General features: G+C 43.4%; 1 protein-coding gene across 1 annotated transcript in view; it reads left to right on the plus strand.

The window, feature by feature from the left end:
- The window catches only part of LRGUK (leucine rich repeats and guanylate kinase domain containing), a gene marked incomplete at both ends in the record, with an annotated part of 68455 nt that overhangs the window by 4944 nt on the left and 42534 nt on the right, over positions 1-20977 (plus strand). Inside the window, 5 exons of the mRNA XM_081102643.1 lie at positions 1956-2063; positions 4634-4715; positions 8089-8189; positions 9873-9954; positions 17322-17446. Coding sequence (XP_080958769.1) covers positions 1956-2063; positions 4634-4715; positions 8089-8189; positions 9873-9954; positions 17322-17446 — 498 coding nt within the window. The remainder of the gene's footprint in view (positions 1-1955; positions 2064-4633; positions 4716-8088; positions 8190-9872; positions 9955-17321; positions 17447-20977) is intronic.

Here is a 20977-nt window from a genome sequence, read left to right on the forward strand (position 1 = left end):
CGAACGGACTGGAGAGCCTGTTGTGAACCAAGAACAAGTCCAGTGGGTGCTGGAAAGGTTGAAGGTAGGCACCTGTAGGATCAGGGAGTAATGGAATACTGGGTTTGAGGTGTCTAGGGTGGAGCAGTTTAGGCTGGAGACCAGGCCCGGGCATGGCCCTGGGAGTGGGTGCCTGAAGTTGGGAGGAGATCAATTTTAAGGTGTCTGAAGTTGAAAAAGGAAAGAAATGTGTGTGTGTGCATGTGCTCAGAATCCAAGGCGTGTTGAGTGGCCATCCTTGGGGACTCTGATGCCGCCCAAGATAGAGACAGGGCATAAAAGGACTGAAAACGACCGAAGACCAGAAGGCAAAGGCGTCCTCCTGACCAATGGCAGGAGCCTCAAAGGAGGTGTGAGGCCGTTGCTGGGGAGTCTTGCCTGGGGGTCCTGGGACAATGCTGACAGTATGGCAGGTCTCCATATCAGTGGCTACAGACATTCACCTGCTGTGAGTAAGAGGTACAACATCTTCTCTTAGCCAGGAAGTGGAGGGGCTGGGTCAGGTAAACTTCAGAGGTTTAGGTGGAAAGTTTTGGAAGGAAGGTAACACGCCCACCTTGATCCCTTCCCAGGCCTTTTATAAGAAATTGGAACTTTATTTGGAAAAGGAAATGCCTTTCCCCATTCTGTGCACAGGCTGCTTGGCATGGATGAAACATTCCCATGTGGGATTTCTGATGCATCGATTAGTAGTAACAACTGTCATTTATTGGAAACACTTGCTATATTCTAGCCATTCTCCCCAAAACATTAAGAGAAGGTAATAATGTTTCTTATTTATAGATGAAGACTGTGAGGCTGAGAGAAAACTTTATCTGTCTAAAGTCATATATCCACAATGGCAGATCCAGGGTTTAACCAAGCCTGCCCAGCCCCGGAGCCTGTGGGCTATCTCTGTGTGAGCGATACTTGCTTCCCTGGGTTAGTGCAAATTTGGGAGAAAGAAAATCCTTACAGTAGCACCAGCTGACGTACTTATGTCCTCAGTACCAGGATTAACGTGGAAAACCTGGAAAGACATTTTGCCGCCACAGTCTGTATGCCAGTTAAGCTTACTTATTGGGTTCTGACTGATGTGATTTCTGTATGTTGTGTCCTCGTGCTGATGCCAGTGATAATGTGCAGATCATTACAGAGTTGAAGGGAGCACTAACCACCTGTTATCTCTTCTTTCTGTCCCTACTGAGGATAGAGCATGTTGGGCCACCACTGGCCCCTGGATGTCTACAGACCCCTTTATGGAAATGATTACTACCCTTTTAATAAATCTGGCAAACTGTATGAATGCAGCAAAATTAGCCAATAGGAAGCTGACAGAAGACCTGTTTTCTCCAGCAAGAATACCAGATTTAGCAAAGTCATGGCCTTAATTTGATGTAACCGGCCTTCAGCGGGTGGGCAGGCAGTCAGGTGTACCAGTGAGAATGGCCCTGGGGTTGGAAAGATGTGGGTTCGTGTTTTGTCTCCGTCACAAACTAGCTATGCAGTTTCGGGCAAATTAACCTCGGTAAGCCTTCTTCATCTGTGAAATGGAGCTAAGAGTACCTACCTGGGGGTGCAAGAGGATTAAATGAGTTGATCCATCGAGAGCTCTTGGCTCGGTGCTCCATCGATGTAACTGTCACCACTAATATTGGTGTGCCTATGGTGCTCATTCCACTTGGCATACCTAATGCCAGTGGCCACCTGAAAATTAAGCAGCTGTGACAACAATGACTTGATAGATATTGGTGTAAACAACTGTAATCTGTGTCTTCCCACAGAATTTTGGGGGGGCTGGTGAATCCTGGAGTGCTCAGCTCCTAGATATGTCACATACTGAGTAAGTGCCAGATTAGACGGATGGCTTGTTTCTTTGTAATGGAAGTGCTCTTTGTTCACCTCGCCCGATTTTTTTTTTTTTTTTTTTTTTGCAGGGTGAGTTTGATGGGGTCCTGAGAGAGGAGGCGGTGGCTGAAGCACTCTACCAGTTGGGGCGCTCCGGTTCCGGGACTGAGCAGGTCTTCCTCAACCTAACTTTATCGGTGAGTGTGACAACATCGCCATTGCCTGGCTGCATCTTGACACGGGTTGGACCAGCGGTTCTCAACCTATGGGTCGCGACCCCTTTGGGGGTCGAAATAACCCTTTCACAGGGGGCGCCTAAGACCATCAGAAAACACATATATAATTACATATTGTCTTTGTGATTCATCACTATGCTTTCATTATGTTCAATTTGTAACAATGAAAATACATCCTGCATATCAGATTTTTACATGACGATTCATAACAGTAGCAACATTACAGTGATGAAGTAGCAACGAAAATAATGTTATGGTTGGGGGTCACCACAACATGAGGAACTGTATTAAAGGGTCACGGCATTAGGAAGGTTGAGAACCACTGGGTTGGACTATTTCCATTTTTTTTCCAATACCCATAGCTTTTGTGGTGGCCCCATGTCTCAGTCGCATTCGGTGGAGATTGGTGATAAAAGTTATTTATGTAAATGTTAGACATCAAAGAACCCTGGCCAGTTCCACAGTCAGCTTCTCAAACTCCTTTGTTTCATTCCCTTCGGAGCCTCTGTCTTTCATCTTAAGTGGTCTGTTTTATAGCGATCAATGCCTTCTTTCCAGAAGGTTGAATTTGATTCTATAAAACTAATCAAAAACTCTTTAAGAATTTTCTCTCTGATCAGGACTATAATTTATATCTGAATCCATGGGAACAAAGGGTTTTGGTATTGACTTTCCCCCCTAGTATGTCAAGAAATAAGTAGCTGTGAGCAGCCTCTCCCTTTCCTAAAGATACCTATTATTAATGAACAAGTGTATTGTTATTCGTCACTTTTCAAGATTTCGATGCGAGTCACAGTGCAGCACAGAATCTGGGCTGGGTTTTCTCAGACGAGCAGAATCCGTGGAGGACTCCAGTTTCTTTCCCTTGTTTTTCTACAGTCCTAGGCAAACAGTACATCTTTGCGCTTCCTTGTATTGTAAAGCATTCGTATTCCTTGAGTAGATGCAGATACGTAGTTGAAAACGCACACTGAAATTTTGCTGTGGCACCAAAATTTGGCCCAAGTGTATAAATTCATCGTAATGCTGTTCTTTCTTGGGTTTGAACTAGTAAACTATCTGAGAAACGATAAGCTCTTTTCACCCACGCTGGCTCCATGGCATGTCCTGTGAGAACAGCATATGAAGGCCCTCATCTTTTCCTGTTTTCACTTTATACCATTTATGGATGACTCAGCCGGCTGGGCAATCACATACAGGGGAGGGGGCACCCTGTGTGAACTGCATTGTGTAGGCACTGGGATGGTGGGTGATTCCAGCAGCCAATACATCCCACACAAGTCCCTTGCGATCAATATTCCACTTAGATACGCAGCGCTATGCCTTAAATCGATCTACCAAAAAAAGCAATTCTTTAAATCTTATTTCAGCCAGATGGACTGAGGCTTAACTTGCTTTGCCACTGACCTCCTTACATGTGAGATATTACGTGTTGAATTACTTTGCCTTCATAACCTGTCTTTACTGAATACATTGTCTTAGGGTTGCCTGGTTTAGTGATTCCCGCGGCCCCTCCCCCCCCAATATCTTACCAGTAGGTATGTTACACATTATTTTTTACTTTCTGTTATTACTTGTGTATGTAGGTTCTCTTCTACCAGAGTCATACTTTTCTTAAGGACACAATATGGCTCTGTTTCATTGTTGTATTTCTCATCATGGCGAGCACAATGCCTTCTCCACAGTAGGGTTTCAGTAGGTAGTTATTGATTACCGTTCTAGTGGCCTCTATTGAACACCATTATTATTGTAGTTGAGAACTTGCGTATGATGACACGTCAGTGGTCGGCTTTTTCTGACTCTGACATCACAACACAAACCAGCGACATGAGTCTCTGTTCCAAGGGGCCGAACACCCCTCCAGCCCCTGTGAGTTCACTAGAGGCGGGAGGTCATGGAGGGAATGTTAGTGAAGGACTCAGGAGGCTTGGATCTGCTTCTCTCCCACCAACTTGCTATGCGCTTTGAGGCTATTTACACTCCTCTCTGTACCTCACTTTCCTCATCTCTAAATTGGGAGCCCTCTGCCCTGGGGATCCCACAGGTTTGTCTGATCAGAGGAGGTTATTGTGGGAGAGTTGAAAAGGATCCCTGCGAGAACGTGGGTGTTGTGGTTAATGCTCTCCTGATTGGGAGTGAGCTCTCTGTAATGTGCCATTTAAATTCCAGGCATCGGCTTTTTCTTCAGCCAGATCAAGGCTGTGGCTTTATTATTTGTACATGTTTCTTACTATAAAACTCTGCTCAAAAGGTCTTCGTGGCACTGCCCTAATTTGCCTTTTCGTGTTGTATTTGTTCTTGCTAACACTAATTTTCTACGCTATTGTTTTCTTCAGAGGAATGCATTTTCAGTGGGGCTTGTAGTCTGTCTGGGGATCCTCTTAGCAATAGGCTTCGGATTTTCCCCCTCTCACTTCTACTCTTTTATGAAAGGAACTCCGAATTTCTTTCGACAACTATTTCTAGACGTTGCGAGAAGGCTGAGTACTACTATGAAAGCAACTAAAGTCCTTTACCTTTTATTTTCTCAGGGTTCTGACTTGATTGACATTAGCATCCTCTGCGGATATGTCCACCTACAGAAGCTGGATCTCTCAGTAAATAAAATTGGAGGTATGTCATCGTCATTCTAGGGTCACTGAATCATTTCAGAAGTTCAGCTTTGCAGTAGGTGATACAGTTTAATGCTGCAAAACTTGATACGAATGCTCCTGTGGGTCAATGTACACATCAACCCAAGGCTCTCCATGTGAAGGCACCAGTGGCCGGTGACTGTGGTAATGTGCCGTGGGTGAGGGTCTCAGGTGGGAGGTTTGCTTTTTCCTTTTAAGAGAGGGACGATTCTCTAATATTTCCTGAATGTCCCACAATTCCCTTTTCCTTCCCTCTTTTAGTTTATTCAGTGTAGATGAATTCGCTTTTATTTTTTCCCTTTAATGGATTCTTCCCTTTATTTTGTGCTTGCAGCAACAGTGTTTTAGTACTGGTCATCTACTTCTGTTCTCATTTGAGCACAGAGATTCTCAGATTAACCTTTTCCTCTATTTTTCCTGTCTCTATATTTAGTTGATTCTTAAACTCTCGACTTTGACATTAGAAGGTCCATATGACCTATTTGTTGTGACGCCTTGTTCACATTTCATGAAATTAGTTACATTTCCTTGAAAGCTTGATCCTTGTTTCTAATCGTCTGGTCTTACTTGAAGTTACAATTTCTTTTCCTCAGACTTCTAAGGAAGGAAGCAAATCCTCACTTCTGCCCTGCTTTCTTCACTGATAATCATTCTACTCTCTTTAGTTTGTCTTTCTGTCACAATTACATGTTGCTGATTAGGTCTTCTCTGGCTCATTTTAGGTAGTGTGTGTTTTTTTTAACCTTATATGACTGCAATAATTAAAATCCACTTTTATTTCAATGGCTAAGAAATATTCTAGCATATTTTTTCTTAAAATGCTACTGTTTTGAAAGACACCCCCTGCCCCCAGTTTTATAAAACTTTACTATGAAAAAGTACAAACGGGAACAAGTAGAGGGACCATTGTCATGAATAATCAGGTTCAACAATTTCCAGCCATGGCCTATCTTTTCTTTTTTAAGTATATGGTACTTTAAAATACATATATTGATTTTAGAGAGAAGAAGGCAAAGGAAGAGAGAGATAGAAACACTGATGAGAGAGAAACATTGATTGGCTGCCTCCTGCACGCCCCCCCACAACTGGTGCCCTGACAGGGAATTGAGCCGTGACCACTGAGCCACATCGGCTGGGCCTGTGGCCTATCTTGCTTGTCTATGCCTCCCTGCCCCGCTCCCAGGATTATTTCAAAGCAAATCTCAGATACCATAGCATCAGAAAGACTTTTTTAGTGTTACTGGCAGGCGCTCACCCCGCACCCCACACAGGTTGGTTTCGTTTCCTGGGTAAGGACTTGCAGAGCGGTGGCGGCTTCCAGGTGCTAGAGCTGGGGGAGGGGGAGGAGGCGTGGCATCGCTTGAGCAAGGAGCCCACACTTGCCAATGAAGCTTTCCTCGGGGGTCAGTCTCCTTTCATCTTTAAGGCCTGTGTTATTAGCTCATCCTGTGTTTGAGAACCTACTGTGTGTCAAGTACAGTCGATTTTTCTTTTTGTGAGGACAGTGTTACTGATGAATTGGAGCAGACCAATCTCAGTCTGCGTCTGAATCACCTGGGGCGTGGAGGTGAGGCTGATCAAACATAGGTGGCTGTGCCCCACCCTCAGAGCTTCAGGTTCAGATCCGGGATGGGAACTGAGAATTTGCATTTCTAGTTAGTTCCCTGGTGAAGCTGGTCAGGACCACACTTTGAGAACCAGGGATGTAGACTCGAGGTGCTCCTGCCATCTGGTGGTCGTGGAGGGCACTACACCGAGTAAGGGATTAACCTGCTTGAAGACGTTAGAAACCCAGCAACCCAGACCATGAACTTCTCTGTCAGTGACTGGAAAGCATTGCCCGTCTGCACAGTATGAAATGTACCTGCCACCTCTTCATCGCCATCTAAGTGGTAGCTGCTGCTGCTGCTTCAAGACAGAACTCAGTGGCACAGCCCTTACTGGCCACAGAAAGGTCAGCTGCAGGGGGCGGAGGGGCTGGTGGAAATGAAGAGTTGAGACCACTGCTGACGGACACAGAGCTGAGCTCAGACGGGGCAAGCAGGCCAAGCTTGTAAAGCAATGGCAGTTTCCCCTTAGGCGTCTCTCACAGACGGCCTTCCTTGATGCGCTCATTAATTCCCACAGGAGGTTTGATGTTCGGGGGGGTGGGGGGGGTGGGGATGGGGGTGCCCCTCCCAGAATAATTTCATTTCAACAGACAGGCTAGAGGAAGGGGGTGGTTTCGGCCAGAGAAATGAAGTAGCAGTTGGTGGAGTGCTTCTGGCCTCAGTGGCTGTGACTGGCCCTGTGATCTAGAATGAGAAGAGAGGAGACGCTATCACTACCATTTTTAGGTGGAGAAACAAGTTACTGGCAGAGACAGGGCAGCAAGTCCTTATCTCGGGGTTCTTCTGGAGCTGGTTTCTTTCTTTAAAAAACATTTGTATTGATTTCAGAGAGGGAGAGAGAGATAGAAGCATCAGTGATGGAGAGAATCATTGATCAGCTGCCTCCTGCACACCCCCTACTGGGGATCGAACCTGAAACCTGGGCATGTGCCCTGACCGGGAATCGAACCATGACCTCCTGGTTCATAAGTCGATGCTCAACCACTGAGCCATGCTGGCTGGGCCTGAGCTGGTTTCTTACTTCTCCTCCTGCCCCGAATCACGTCTGCTGTGAAGCAGCCGCAAAAGGCAACACAGTACTTCATTTCTTATGTTTCACATGTAACTTCATTAGGACGAATATCAGCACTACAGTCCTTTACTTAGTACTCAAGGCTCAGAATATTTGCTTGGGATAAAATGCAGAACTCACATACATTTGAGCCAATCCAGAGTCAAAGTAAAATAATAGCAATCATTTAAATTGCTTCAAATAATTAATTAGATTTAGGATTGAGTCCAAATAAAACAAAATTTGTAGCATAGAGAGTTCTCTCATTGTGGCATGTTCAGTCTTTCTGAAAGGAACTAACCCAGTTACTTAGGGGCCAATTATCGAGAGGATTATCTGGGCTTTAGCTTCTTGTCCTCTCCTCCCTGGCTGGCAGTTTCTGAAGATGTGGCTGTTAGAGTGAGCCGGGACCCCCAGGAGGCCCGTTCATTGTTAGGGGGCTGTCCTGGGACAAGTTAGAGAGGATGTTGGGGGCCCTGGGAGAAGGTTCAGTGACTGGCTCAGGGAGAGTGTTCTGTGCGTGTGCACACGTGTGTGTGTGTGTTTTACACATCCTATTCATTTCACTCATCTGGATGTGCTTGTATCTGGTATAATTAAAAAATGTTCTTATGTAACATGTTGTTTTTAACGACCTTGTCCAATTTTTGTTTTATTGGCTTACCTTACTGTGTATCTCTTTTTCTCCCCAGATTTGTCTTGTGTGAGTTGTATGCCGTATCTTCTAGAACTTAATGCTTCTCAAAATAAACTGACCTCATTCTTCAATTTCAAGCCACCCAAAAATCTCAAGGTAGGCTTGACTCATACACCAATTCCGTATGGTAACTTGTTTGCAAAATACACTAATAGGAAAATGTCACTAAAATAGGACATTCAGAGGATAAGAGGGAGGGTAAATAGTGTAAGGATTTAAAGTGAAATAAGAGGGGGAGGCTTTATGCATCATTTATTTTGGAAAAGGGAGATGGTTTGTCAATGCAGCATGTTTATAGGAAGTTGTGCTGAAACCTAGTGTTCACATCAGAGAGCTAGCTTCCTTCTGTTCTCGCTCCCTCATTTAAAGGGAGAGATTGTATGCTTTTATGACAGCAGAATAACTTTACTGTGAAAAATCTGTAAAAATGTCCTGGGGGCTCATATTTCATCCTCCTTTTGGATCCAGCCAGTGGTTCTATAAGGAAGTGGTGGTTTCAGGCCCGGATCCTCACCTCTGCAGCTGCCTTTGTACGTCTGGGGCAGATTAACGCTCTGTGAGCAGTGGATGCTAGAGCAGCCTGCTCTGCTGTCGGGTCCTGGGTCTCCACCTTTGGTGTGCCCACAGCTCACCTGGTTCCTGTGGAGATGAGATTCTTCCCTGGAGGTCCTGGGGGCGGGGAGGCAGGTGGGGGGGGGTGGGGGGAGGACACCTGGGAGGGTGATTTCCAACACCTTCCAGGTGGTGTTATTGCTGCCGGTCCATGGGCCACATTAGGCAGAGAGGCCGGGGAGTACTGGCCCCCGAACCTTTCTGCACGCTGCAGCCGCCTGGGAGTTTTTAAACCTCGGTGTGTGGGTCGTGCTGCCAGAGATTCTGATCCAAGTGGCCCCAGGTAATGACAGGACTTTGGGGCTCAACTGTGCTGACAAATTTGGGAGCCAGTGCCTCTGAGCTTGGGACCACTGTTCCTCTTTTGGACCCAAATATTTAATTTTAAAGTTATTTTTTAGGAATGGACATCAACTACTGCCTTTTATTAGCTACTGTTTTATTTTGTTTACAAACCAAATGAACTTAGACCCAAAGTATTCTGCCAGCGTTTGCCCAGGTCTGAGATCAAGATCTGACGTCCTTCCTGCCCTTCTTAATTTTCCTTCTGTGGTTTCACATCTCGCTATCTTTATCAATAGTGGGGTTTTCCCCCTTTGGAATTACAGTGATGCCAGGGTGACATTGCTCTGTCCAAATAGGCCACACGGGGTGCCTGCCAGTGCTTGGCGCGGGGCCGCGTCTCCCGGTTATTGGGAGCCGTGCTGGCAGAGCTGTTTCCTTGGCCCGCCCTGGCTTGTCCCTGCAGCCCTAAGCCCCGGGGAAGTCAGTCAGGGCAACAGTGTGGCCTCGGCCCTGGGGAGAACTTTCTCGGAGTTTCTCCTATTTACACCCTTACCTCACCCTCTCTCGGACTCCACAAATGAACAGAAACAAATCAGAGACCCCACTTTTGGAAGAAGGTCGGGAAAGTTTAAAACAAATGCTGAAAGGGAGAGAGTAGCTGCAGGAGCTGGGTGTTTGGGTCGTGGGATTCTGCTCTGCCCACAGGACGGGGTCGTCATAGGGTCTCCAAAGGGGACAGACAGTGATGAAATACGGATAAACATGTTTTCAATGAAGAATTCTAATCCTACATCCAGAAACACATTCTGATTGTGCATTTACTTACTGTGGTGAAGCTGAATGAAAAATAAAGTATGACATATTGTTTCTTTTTCTCCTCAGAAGGTGGATTTTTCCTGCAACCAAATTTCTAAAATGGGTGATTTGTCGGCATACCAGGCTCTCACTAAACTAATTCTGGACAGTATCCTTTGCTAAGTAAAGGGGAAAATTTGGTTAATAGATTCATTGGTGAGCATGTGCCCGATGGCATGAAACAGTACCAGATAAGCAGTTTACTAAATAATGAAGGACTCATCATCACAAAATGTGAAAGATGTTTTATTTACAAAGGATTAAGGCTGCAAGTCAAAGCTTGCCAAGAGCATTTTCTACCTGAAAAGTGAAGTTCTGATTAATGGAGGCTTATTTTTAATGCAGGAACCAGATAAGAAGTTCTGTTTTAACTGACTCCTTTTCAAATTTACTTAAACTTGCACACTCTATTTCATATAAATTCAGTATCTGAAAATCCTGATATGGCCCTCTGGAAAATTAGTGACTATTTCACAAAAGAATTCCTACTAAGCTTCCTTTAAATAGCAAGCTTCTCTGGTGTATTTTAAATGTGCTTTCATGAAAAAGGAACAACTTTTGATTTGCGACCAAGTTCAGGAACAGGTCTAGGGCACGGCTCGGGCTCCACGCAGGTGGAGCGCCTTCGCTAAAGCACATGCTCCAGCCGGAGCGGCAGGGGGGCACTGGGGGCCTGTGAGTGTAATGAGCTTGAGCCTCCTCTTCCCACCAGAGGCTGCTGTCCTCTGGGTGACCAGGGAGCAGCCCGTCTCCTCTCAGTGAGTATCTGCCTGCCCCCTGAGGATTCTCAGGGCAGAGTGGAGAGTTAATGGACTGCCCTAGTCCATTCTGGGCACCTAGTTCCAGGATGTCAGGATGTCACAGGGGCTAGAACACATTACGCTTGTGATGAGGCCGAGAGGTGGGGAGAATGGAAGGGATGCTTCCTTGAAGACATATTTTGTAGGATAAACCTTCCTTCACCTTTGATGGCACGCTTTGAGCATAGTGCCACGCCCTCTAGCACTTTTGTGCGAAAATGAGCAATGAGTGGACAAAATTTAAGAAATGTAAAAACGCCAAGCGTTGAGGAACATGTAGATCAAAAGGATCTCTTTTTTAGGTTGCTTATGAGTATGAAATTGGTTCAACCACTTTGGAAAACAATTTTATACTATTGTGTATAGTTGAACATCCAAATTCCCTATGACCTAGTATTTTCATTCCTACATATGAAAGGGTAGCATGCGTGTAGCTGGAGGCTTGTGTTAGAATTAACAATGCTCATTGCAGCATTGCTTATAGCAGCAAAATATTGAAGCAGGCCAGATGTTCGTGGATAATAGAAAGCATAAATTACGGTGTACTTACACAACTGAATATTATATGTATCGAAAATGAATGAAATGTATTTCCATGTAGGAATAGGAGAGACCTTAATGAACTAAATATAGTTTAGGTATAAAACCAATGGGAAAAGGAAGAGGAAATAGACCATTGAGCATAGTGGTTTGCCCCGAGAGAGGGGCCCCTGGATGGGACAGGAGGGGTGTGCAGAGACGATGTGTAAGTATTGCTAATGTCCTACCTCACGGGTTGGGGGTGGATGATGGTGATGGTGGTGGTTTCAAGAGTGCCCATTACATTTTTAAAAGTAAATAAAAAGCAGTCGATATACGGGCCAATGGTGTACCTATGTCAATTAGCAAATTTAAAAGCCTGAGAATTATAAGTTAATTTCTTTGAAAATAATTATTTACCAAGCTTCAAACATCTACTGAGTCAGAATCCCCTGGATCCGTGGTCGGCAAACTGCTGCTCATGAGCCACATGCAGCTCTTTGGCCCCTTGAGTGTGGCTCTTCCTAAGCCTCAGGAGTACCCTAATTAAGTTAATAACAATGTACCTACCTATATAGTTTAAGTTTAAAAAATTGGCTCTCAAAAGAAATTTCAATCGTTGTACTGTTGATATTTGACTCTGTTGACTAATGAGTTTGCCGACCACTGCCCTGGATGGTTTGCTGAACACATTGCTGGCCCCCTCCTCAGAGCCTCTTTCTGAGTAGGTCTGGGGTGGCCCCTGAGATCATGTTTCTAAAGTTCCCAGGTCATGCTGGCATTGCTGGTCTGAGACCGTACTCTGAGAAGCTCAGCTCTAAACTAGCCCACTGTCTCTATTCTGCCTTGCAAGGCATGCTTTCCTAATCCGATGGCTGCAGAAATCTGACTGCTGTCATTTTTATATTTGTTCGAACTTTCCTTAGTGGGCATATATGACTTTTCTAGTTGGGGCGGGGAGGGAAGTATGCTTTTCTTTAAAATAAAGTTAAATAAAAGTGTAATTATCAATATAACAAACAAAACAATTTTTTAAAAACAACTGAGTTAATAAAGCTAGTACTACTGATAATGTAATCCTGGTAGATTATATTAATACCTCAGAATGAATTAACTATAAGATAACAACTTTGTAGTTTATTTTATCATGCTGTTTTATCCTTTCAAGACGTGGATAATTGGTGATTAATTGATAATCATTTTAAATTGCAAGATGATAAACTTTGCCAAGTGTACATAAATTTATTATTCTTGAGAAAGGAGCAGTTTATTCTTTACCTATAAATCTTGACTGGCTGTGCATTGTAATTTACAATTATAGGATTACAAAATTTAAAAATGATTCATTGAATTTTAAAATCGAGACAGGGTTTTAGAAACCATCCAGCGCTAACCGTTATTTTATGGAGGAGGCGCCCACAACTCAGGGAGATTCGGCTAACTGTCCAAGATTATTTGGAAAATGGTTGAACTGAGAGTAGTCTTCGGAATTCCATTGTTTTTCCCATGTTGCATCTCATTGAGTAATTACTCCTGTTATCACCTCTCCATTCACAGTGTGTGCGTGTTTCATTGCTTAAAGAGTGTCACTCCCATGGGAAGAACGTTTTGCCCTGGCAAGGTGATACAGGCCTCTCAGGGCTGGTTTTGCTTAAAGCCATCACTGCGGCTCTCCCCACTAAGAAGTGTGATGGATTTCCAGTATGTCTAGTAACGGTTTTCTACCCACTCGGACCATATATTTCGATCACAGACACATGAATAAGAGCGAATACTGACTAGTGAGTAATTCATGTCAAGTGCTGTGAACTGCTGACAGCATCGCCAAAATGTAAAATAAATGGCTGGGCTTTCCCTGCTGCGAGGTTCTGCCTGTGCACCCTGGTTCTTCCGCTCCGTTTCCTCCGGGACCTAACATTCCGCTGCCAAAGATTTATTCACAGAACGAAGCGCTTTAGAGCTGGAATACCATTTGATAATTCAGGGTTCTGTGAGTGTTTCTCCTGACTGTGGCCTTTTAAAAAGAAAATACGCCTAAGAGGATTACCCAGTAAGCTAATTCATTATAATAGTTTAGTGACTTATCAATGATATTTCTTACCCAAAAGTTCTAAAACCTGTGAAAGAATAATGTTAGAAGAAGGGCAGGTAATACTTTATAAAGGTTCCTAAAATAAGAAACTGGGCAATTGGGGAGATAAAGGAATTTCTGAAAGCAGGCTGTGAACTCGGCACTGCGTGGACCACATGGACTGTTGGACCAGCCTGCACATTGCCTGTTATCATTGCTCGCGGTCACACACGAGGTGACTGTGGGGTCCCTGGGCAGGAAAGCTGCTGAGCCACTGTAAAAACACGCTTCTTCCTGCCCGGCTGGTGTGGCTCAGTGATTGAGCATCAACTCATGAACTAAGAGGTCCCTGGTTCGATTCCAGGTCAGGGCACATGCCTGGGTTGCAGGTTCAATCCCCAGTGAAGGGCGTGCAGGAGGCAGCCAATCCATGCCTCTCTCATTGATGTTTCTACCTGTCTCTCTCTCTCTCCCTTCCTCTCTCTCTAAAGTCAATACTAGTAAAAATATATATTTTTAAAATGCCCCTTTACCCATAAACCTTGTTAATTTATAGTGCCTGAAAGTCCTGGAAATCTAAAGGAAAATGAAGCGTGGGGGACTGTTTTTCTGAAATGAACATATTTCTCGATAGAGTTGTTCGGTCAGTTCCTCACCCTCGGCCCCAGTGCTGTGAGTGAGGGTGGCGGCCGCCACAGAGCCCAGGGTTACCACTGCAGTGATGCACCCGCATTGCTCCTCCCGTTGGCCCTGGCAATAGTGATTTCATGCAGCAAGCCTGGCTGCTCTAGTCAGCCAGTCAGCTGGAGGTACCAAGGGAACTGTGCTTGGCCTGTAGTGTCTTGGAAAATTACTGTGTGCACAGTAAACAAGCTTTCCTTTTCAATTCCCATGATCTCTTCCTAGTTTCAGGATTCCTGTTTGCTAGTGTTCTCATCCTTGCCTGCTTCCCAAGGGAATGCGTCCTGGCTCAGCCACCCACAGGCATGTGTTGTACGTACCCTTTGTGGTAATTTAGAGTTTCTTCATTTTGGTGGGAGCACAGCTACCAGGACACTAGTGCTCCTGAAATAGGCCCGAAGGACCGTTGCTCCCTCTGCTAAACTGAGACAGATGGGCACCTGAAGGTTTTCTTTCCAAAGATTGCCTACTCCTAAGATGCTGTATTTCACCTGGCTGTGTGAGAGTTTAATTTCCCATCTACATTTCACACCCTTTGTTACAATCCTTATCTGCAAAGCTCTGGTCTTGGTTTAGTAATAGAAGGATTAGTTAAGTAGCTAAAGAAAATGGGAGCGGAAAGGAGCGTAGCCATAGGGACGGGGAGCTTGGAGGTCTCTGTGCAGAGCTATTCTGGCAGGAAGCTGATGCAAGGAGATTTGAAAATGCATAGTGACGACAAGCGGAGCTGTGTTTCCACCCAACAATTGAATTTGAATGAAACCGATGAAGAAAATCTAGGAATTTCTGGTTTATCTGGCAACATTTTCTCACCATTGCTTCTAGTTTCCTAATTTCCCTTTCTGCAGCCTAGTTCTTTTCGGAATCAGTCCTGGCCTTGAATCTTCCATTCATGCTGTTGCCGAGTGGTAGAGGATGGGATTCTTTGGCCTCACGTGCTCTGTGCTCATAATTTAGGAAGGATAACATGCCTTACAATTGTTAAGTGTTTTATGGTTTGTGCAGCTCATTCACACCCAGTTTCTAGTTTTTTCTGATGATCTAACTTTTGGGCTTCAGGGCAATCTGGCGTGATCTTCACTTTGCAAATGAAACATCTGAGCGGAAAGAAGTCACATAACTCAAGTAGTAGAGTTACCATAACTACAAAATGTTATGAGGCAAAATACATGTCCTTGTGATGCTTACAAACCCTTCCCACCCCTTTAAAAAATTAATTCCATGATTGTTGATTCTGTGACTCATGGAAGGAGGTAGCTGGGGGTAGAAATTGAACAGAAAAGGCTTCAAGGAAGCGGTGGTTTGTCTAGAGTGGATGCCAAGAAGGGGAATTTCTGTGATATATTTACTGCCACGTCACCTCTAAAGCGTCTGCATCATAATGAACCCTCTCAGTACTATGAAAGTATCTGTTCTTTAGAACCTTTACACCCTTTTTTTTTAAATTAAATCTTTATTGTTCAGATTATTACATTTGTTCCTCTTTCCCCCCCCCATAACTCCCCTCCTCCCAGTTCCCGCCCCACCCTCCGCCCTCACTCCCCACCCACTGTCCTCATCCATAGGTGCACGATTTTTGTCCAGTCTCTTCCCGCATCTCCCACACCCCTTTCCCCCCCAAGAATGGTCAGTCCATTCCCTTTCTATGTCCCTGATTCTATTATAATCACCAGTTCATCAGATTATTTATTCACCTGATTCTTAGATTCACTTGTTGATAGATGCATATTTGTTGTTCATAATTTGTATTTTTACCTTTTTCTTCCTCTTCCTCTTCTTAAAGGATACCTTTCAGCATTTCATATAATCCTGGTTTGGTGGTGATGAACTCCTTTAGCTTTTCCTTACCCATGAAGCTCTTTATCTGACCTTCAATTCTGAATGATAGTTTTGCTGGATAAAGTAATCTTGGTTGTAGGTTCTTGGTATTCATCACTTTGAATATTTCTTGCCACTCCCTTCTGGCCTGCAAAGTTTCTGTTGAGAAATCAGCTGACAGTCGTATGGGTATTCCCTTGTAGGTAACTGAGTTTCTTTCTCTTGCTGTTTTTAAGATTCTCTCTTTATCTTTTGCTCTTGGCATTTTAATTATGATGTGTCTTGGTGTTGTCCTCTTTGGATTCCTTTTGTTTGGGGTTCTCCGCGCTTCTTGGACCTGTAAGTCCATTTCTTTCACCAGGTGGGGGAAGTTTTCTGTCATTATTTCTTCAAATAGGTTTTCAATATCTTGCTCTCTCTCATCTTCTGGCACCCCTATAATTCTGATGTTGGTACACTTGAAGCTGTCCCAGAGGCTCCTTACACTATCCTCGCATTTTTGGATTCTTTTTTCATTTTGCTTTTCTGGTTGGGTGTTTTTTGCTTCCTCGCATTTCAAATCATTGACTTGATTCTTGCGCTCCTCTGGTCTGCTGTCGGGAGTCTGTATAATATTCGTTATTTCAGTCCGTGTATGCTTAATTTCTAGTTGGTTCCCCAATATAACATCGAGGGTCTCATTAGTTTTCTTGTAGATCTCATTAAGTTTATCGGCGGCTTCTAAACAGTTCTTGAGAGACCTTAAAAGTGTGGTTCTGAACTCTATATCTTCCATTGACAATTTTGTCCTGTTTCTTTGTCTCCGCATTTTGTTATGCTTCCTTGGTGCACCCCCTAGTGGTCTTTGTTCGCAGTCTTATAGTTAAACCTTGATTGTTGTAGCTAATACCAGGGAGGGTTTGACTTCCAGGCCAACTGGCGGTGAGAATCAGCTGTGTCTGCAGTGGGAGAACTTCTGTCCTCTAGGGAGGTGCTAATCTAGCCTTTGCCTGAGGCTATCCGGCAAATGCCTCTGTGCAGGGCTTGGGCGGGGCGGGTCGCACAGGATCAACAGGGTGGACCGGAGAGAGCAGTTCAGTTCAGAAGTCCAGCCTGTGGGAAGCACTTGAGTTTCTCACAGAGACCTGTGAGGGAGGGAGCGCACACCAAGGAAGGGGGCAGCCGGGAACCCCTCTGCACTTCCTTTCCTCGCCCATTGAGTCACATGTGAATGCAAATGTGACTGTTTCATTTTTACCCTCGCTGGGTGGCTCCCTTGGTTGGAGCGTCCTCCCGTACACCAAGGGGTGACAGGTGGGAGTGCCAGTCAGGGCACATACCTCGGTTTCAGGCTTGATCCCCGGTCAGGGGAACATATGGGAGGCAACCGATTGATGTTTCTCTCTCTCTCTCAACATCTTCTCACGAGGATTTTTTAAAAAGTTAATTTTAAGTTGTGCTGGTATTAACTTCTATGTGAAAAATACATGTTCATGCTACATTGACATATAATACTGCTCTGTTTTTGCTATTGCCTGATTTGTCAGTGGTTCTTGTTTTCTCTAAAATGTTTTGAACATTTTCCTTAAACACAGTCATGGTATATAGGCAACGCGATAGAAGAAATCAGAGGGTTAGAGCTGTGCAGCAGCCTGACTCACCTCAGCTTGGCCAAGAACAAGATCACAACGATCAGCGGCCTGGGCGAGCTGCCCATCAAAATCCTCTGTCTGGTGAGCCTGACAACATTGGGAGCACTAGTTAACGTTTTAGGAAAGGCAGGACTTAGAATTGTTTAAGAATTTTCCGCTTTAGAAAGAGAGAATTCCTTAATGGTATGTTATTTTCTTCAGTTTTGTTTATTCTTTGCTGCATCTGTGTGTGTGTGTGTATGTGTGTGTGACATATATATATATATATATATATATATATATATATATCAATATTTCAGGCTAAAGAAAAATGATTTTCTAATTTGGTATCCAAATTCAATTTTTTTCAAAAGATTGATTTTTTTTTGCATTGAGAAAGGCATACTTTTAACAATTATTTAAAAATACATTTTATCATGTCTTATTGGTAAAAGAAAACTTAAGCGTATTTAAGCATTATATTTATTGATGTTAACACTCTTGCTTTCAAATGAACCACAAGATGTTCTCTGGGCACTGAAGTTTTGCTGTCTTTTTGTATTAATACATGCTAGTCTCCCCTTCTAACAACCAGAATTAGCACTGAGAATAGATGAACAGTTCCAATCAGAGAGTGGAAACTTGGCTATCTTTCCCATAGAGAGCACTCTTCTTTAGCTATAGAACATGCTATGTGACTATGACTCAATGAAAAGGTAATTTACAAAAAATTGGGAGGATCATAATAGTCCCAAATACACAGTATTGTTGAAAGAACAGCATTGCTCACTAATTTGGGGGCTGATAATATATTTTCGGAATTATCCAGGATTTTTTCTTCTTCCTTCCCTCCTCCCTCCTACTTCTTAACCTTGGATGGCTTTGCTATTCTTTATTATACCTGTCACAAGGTGGGCCTGGAGGATGGTAAGCCATGAGGCTGGTAGCTTATTAAATTCCTATGTGAACTCTCCCACGGGAGTGTTGAACTGTTGTTTGAAATGACATGTTTGGTTGTCTGCAGAATTTTGACGTATACAATATACTATCCCTGTCTTATTTAACCACCGAGAGCTGATGGATGGCCGTGTGTTAATTTTCTCCCCTCGCTTGGGGATGAAGTGTGTTTTTAAGACCCTTCACTCCTTACAGTGAGTCAGGGGAGGATGAAGTACTGGTTCCGAGTACTGAGGATGGGAATGAGGCATGGGGAGGTTTAATCATTTCCCTGAGGTTTCATGGTTCCTGCCCACAAATGCCTATTAGCCAATCATAAATGAAAATGAACTTGATAAGTTGGATCGCAAATTTCAGAATTATAAGAAAAGTCACATTTTAAAGTTGTAACAATTTAAAGGATTATTGGCGGCCTGTACTGTTCTGTTTGTAGCTTATCCTCTCTTTACATCTTTTCTGTATTGGCATTCCCATTAACTTTAAGTGGAGCAATAGAAGGAGATCTGGGGGTGTGCTTAAGGGAACAAGAATTGAATTCATTATTAAGAACAACAACACATAGCCCTGGCTGGTTTGGCTCAGTCGGTTGGGCATCGTCCCATGCACCGAAAGGCCGCTGGTTCGATTCCTGGTCGGGGCACACGCCCAGGTTGCAGGCTCACTCCCCGGGAAGATCATGCAGGAGGTAGCCAGTCGATGTTTCACTCTCACACTAATGTTTCTCTCTCCCTTCCTTTCTCTAGAATTCACTTTTAAAATCTTAATAAAAAGAATAACAACTCATAGCACTTTCATCCTTAAGAGTTTGTTTCAATAACAAGTAATCCATGCTGACAGTTTTGTGCCATCATTAATTTTCCTTAAAGTTTTTGAGAATAGGAAGGTTTTCTTTTCCATATGTTAATAAAATACATAAAGTGAAATGTTACACATTTGTTTCAATGGTTTTTAATGCTTTCATTTTTTAAGCTGTGGAGTAAGAAAATCAATTGCTTTATTACTGAAAATAATTTATTTTACAATTTAGAGAAAAAAGGACAATTCAGTATACACACCAATAGCTATCTACCACCAACGTCTGTGACAAATGTAAGGGGGAAATGTGGTTCACTTGTGGGCGGTTGTGGTAGCCACCTCCCTTAGCAAATCAGGACAATGCATTCACATTTTAAATTTATTTTGTCTTAGTAAGAACCATTTGTTGTTTCCCTTCCACATGGGGAGATGAGTATTTCTCTTTTCATTTATTTAAGGAAATGGCTTCTCTCTGAGGGCTCCCTTTACCGTGTTAGTCGTGACACAACAAGCAACAGCTATTCGTGCAGAAACTGGATGTCCACTGGGTCCTCAGCACTTGGATAATGGGTTGGACTGGATGAGTTTCAACTCAGAAATTGTGTGATTCTGAATATTTCTCAGCTCTGCTTCCTTTTATGACCACAGGCTATCTAATTGAACTTCTCTATGCCTCATTCTACTCTTTTTGTTGTTGTTGTTGTTGTTCATCTTCACCTGAGGATATTTTTTCCATTGCTTTTCAGAGAGAGTGGAAGTGGGAGAGAGAGAAACATCGATGAGAGGGTGACACATTGACTGGTTGCCACACACGCCCCAAACCAGGGTCGGGAGTGAACCAGGTATGTGCCCTTGACAAGGAATCCAATCTGATACCCTTCAGTGTCTGGGGCCGATGCTCTAACCACTGAGAACACCGTCCAAGGCTCATTATTCTTATATCTACCACTTTGAAAGCCACCAGAGATGCTGTAAAGAATTATACAGGCTGCCCTGGCCAGCTTGGCTCAGTGGATAGAGCGTCAGCCTGCAGACTGAAGGGTCCCAGGTTCGATTCTGGCCAAGGGCACATTCCTGGGTTGCAGGCTCGATCCCCAGTAGTGGGTGTGCAGGAGGCAGCCAATCAGTGATTCTCTCTCATCATTGATGTTTCTATCTCTCTCTCCTTCTCCCGTCCTCTCTGAAATCAATAAAAAAATATTAAAAAAAAATTATACAGGCTATCTTCCACATCTACAGCACTTCAAGGTTCTTTGCAAAGAAGTATAGGGTATATAAACTTGATATGTGGGCATATTTTAAATAGGATATTGAAGTCTTATTTCAGTAAGTTAAATTAATATGGACATTTTGTTCAGTTTAATATCATTTTTTTTCTTTTCTATTATACTTTTTGAACATTTTTTAATTCTGCACAGTAGGAAACTTGACTTAATTTAGGCAAATGGGGTTATTAGTATTTTTTCCTTCTTCTAATAGAATTTTTTCAACATATATAAGAATAAAGGAAATGGCTTAATGAGACCCCAAGCTTTATAGATCATCAACATTCTATTAACATGTTTTAAAGAACCATAAATTATACTAATGAACACAAATCTTGCGCATTATTGAAGTGAAATCTTAAGAAAAATAGGATTAAAATGAGTTCTTGCTATTAAATATCTCAGAAAAAATATTATAGAGGAAGAGAATATTATGATTTAATATTTTTATCTTCACCTGAGGACATGTTTATTAATGAGAGAGAGAGAGAGAGAGAGAGAGAGAGAGAGAGAGAGAGAGAGAGAAATATTGATGTGAGAGAAACATCAATTGATTGCCTCTCATATACACCCCAACAGGGAATTGAACCTGAATACTTTTGGTATATGGGATGAT

This window comes from Myotis nattereri, assembly GCF_964212035.1.
Source record: "Myotis nattereri genome assembly, chromosome: 11".
Classification (NCBI taxonomy): Eukaryota; Metazoa; Chordata; class Mammalia; order Chiroptera; family Vespertilionidae; genus Myotis; species Myotis nattereri.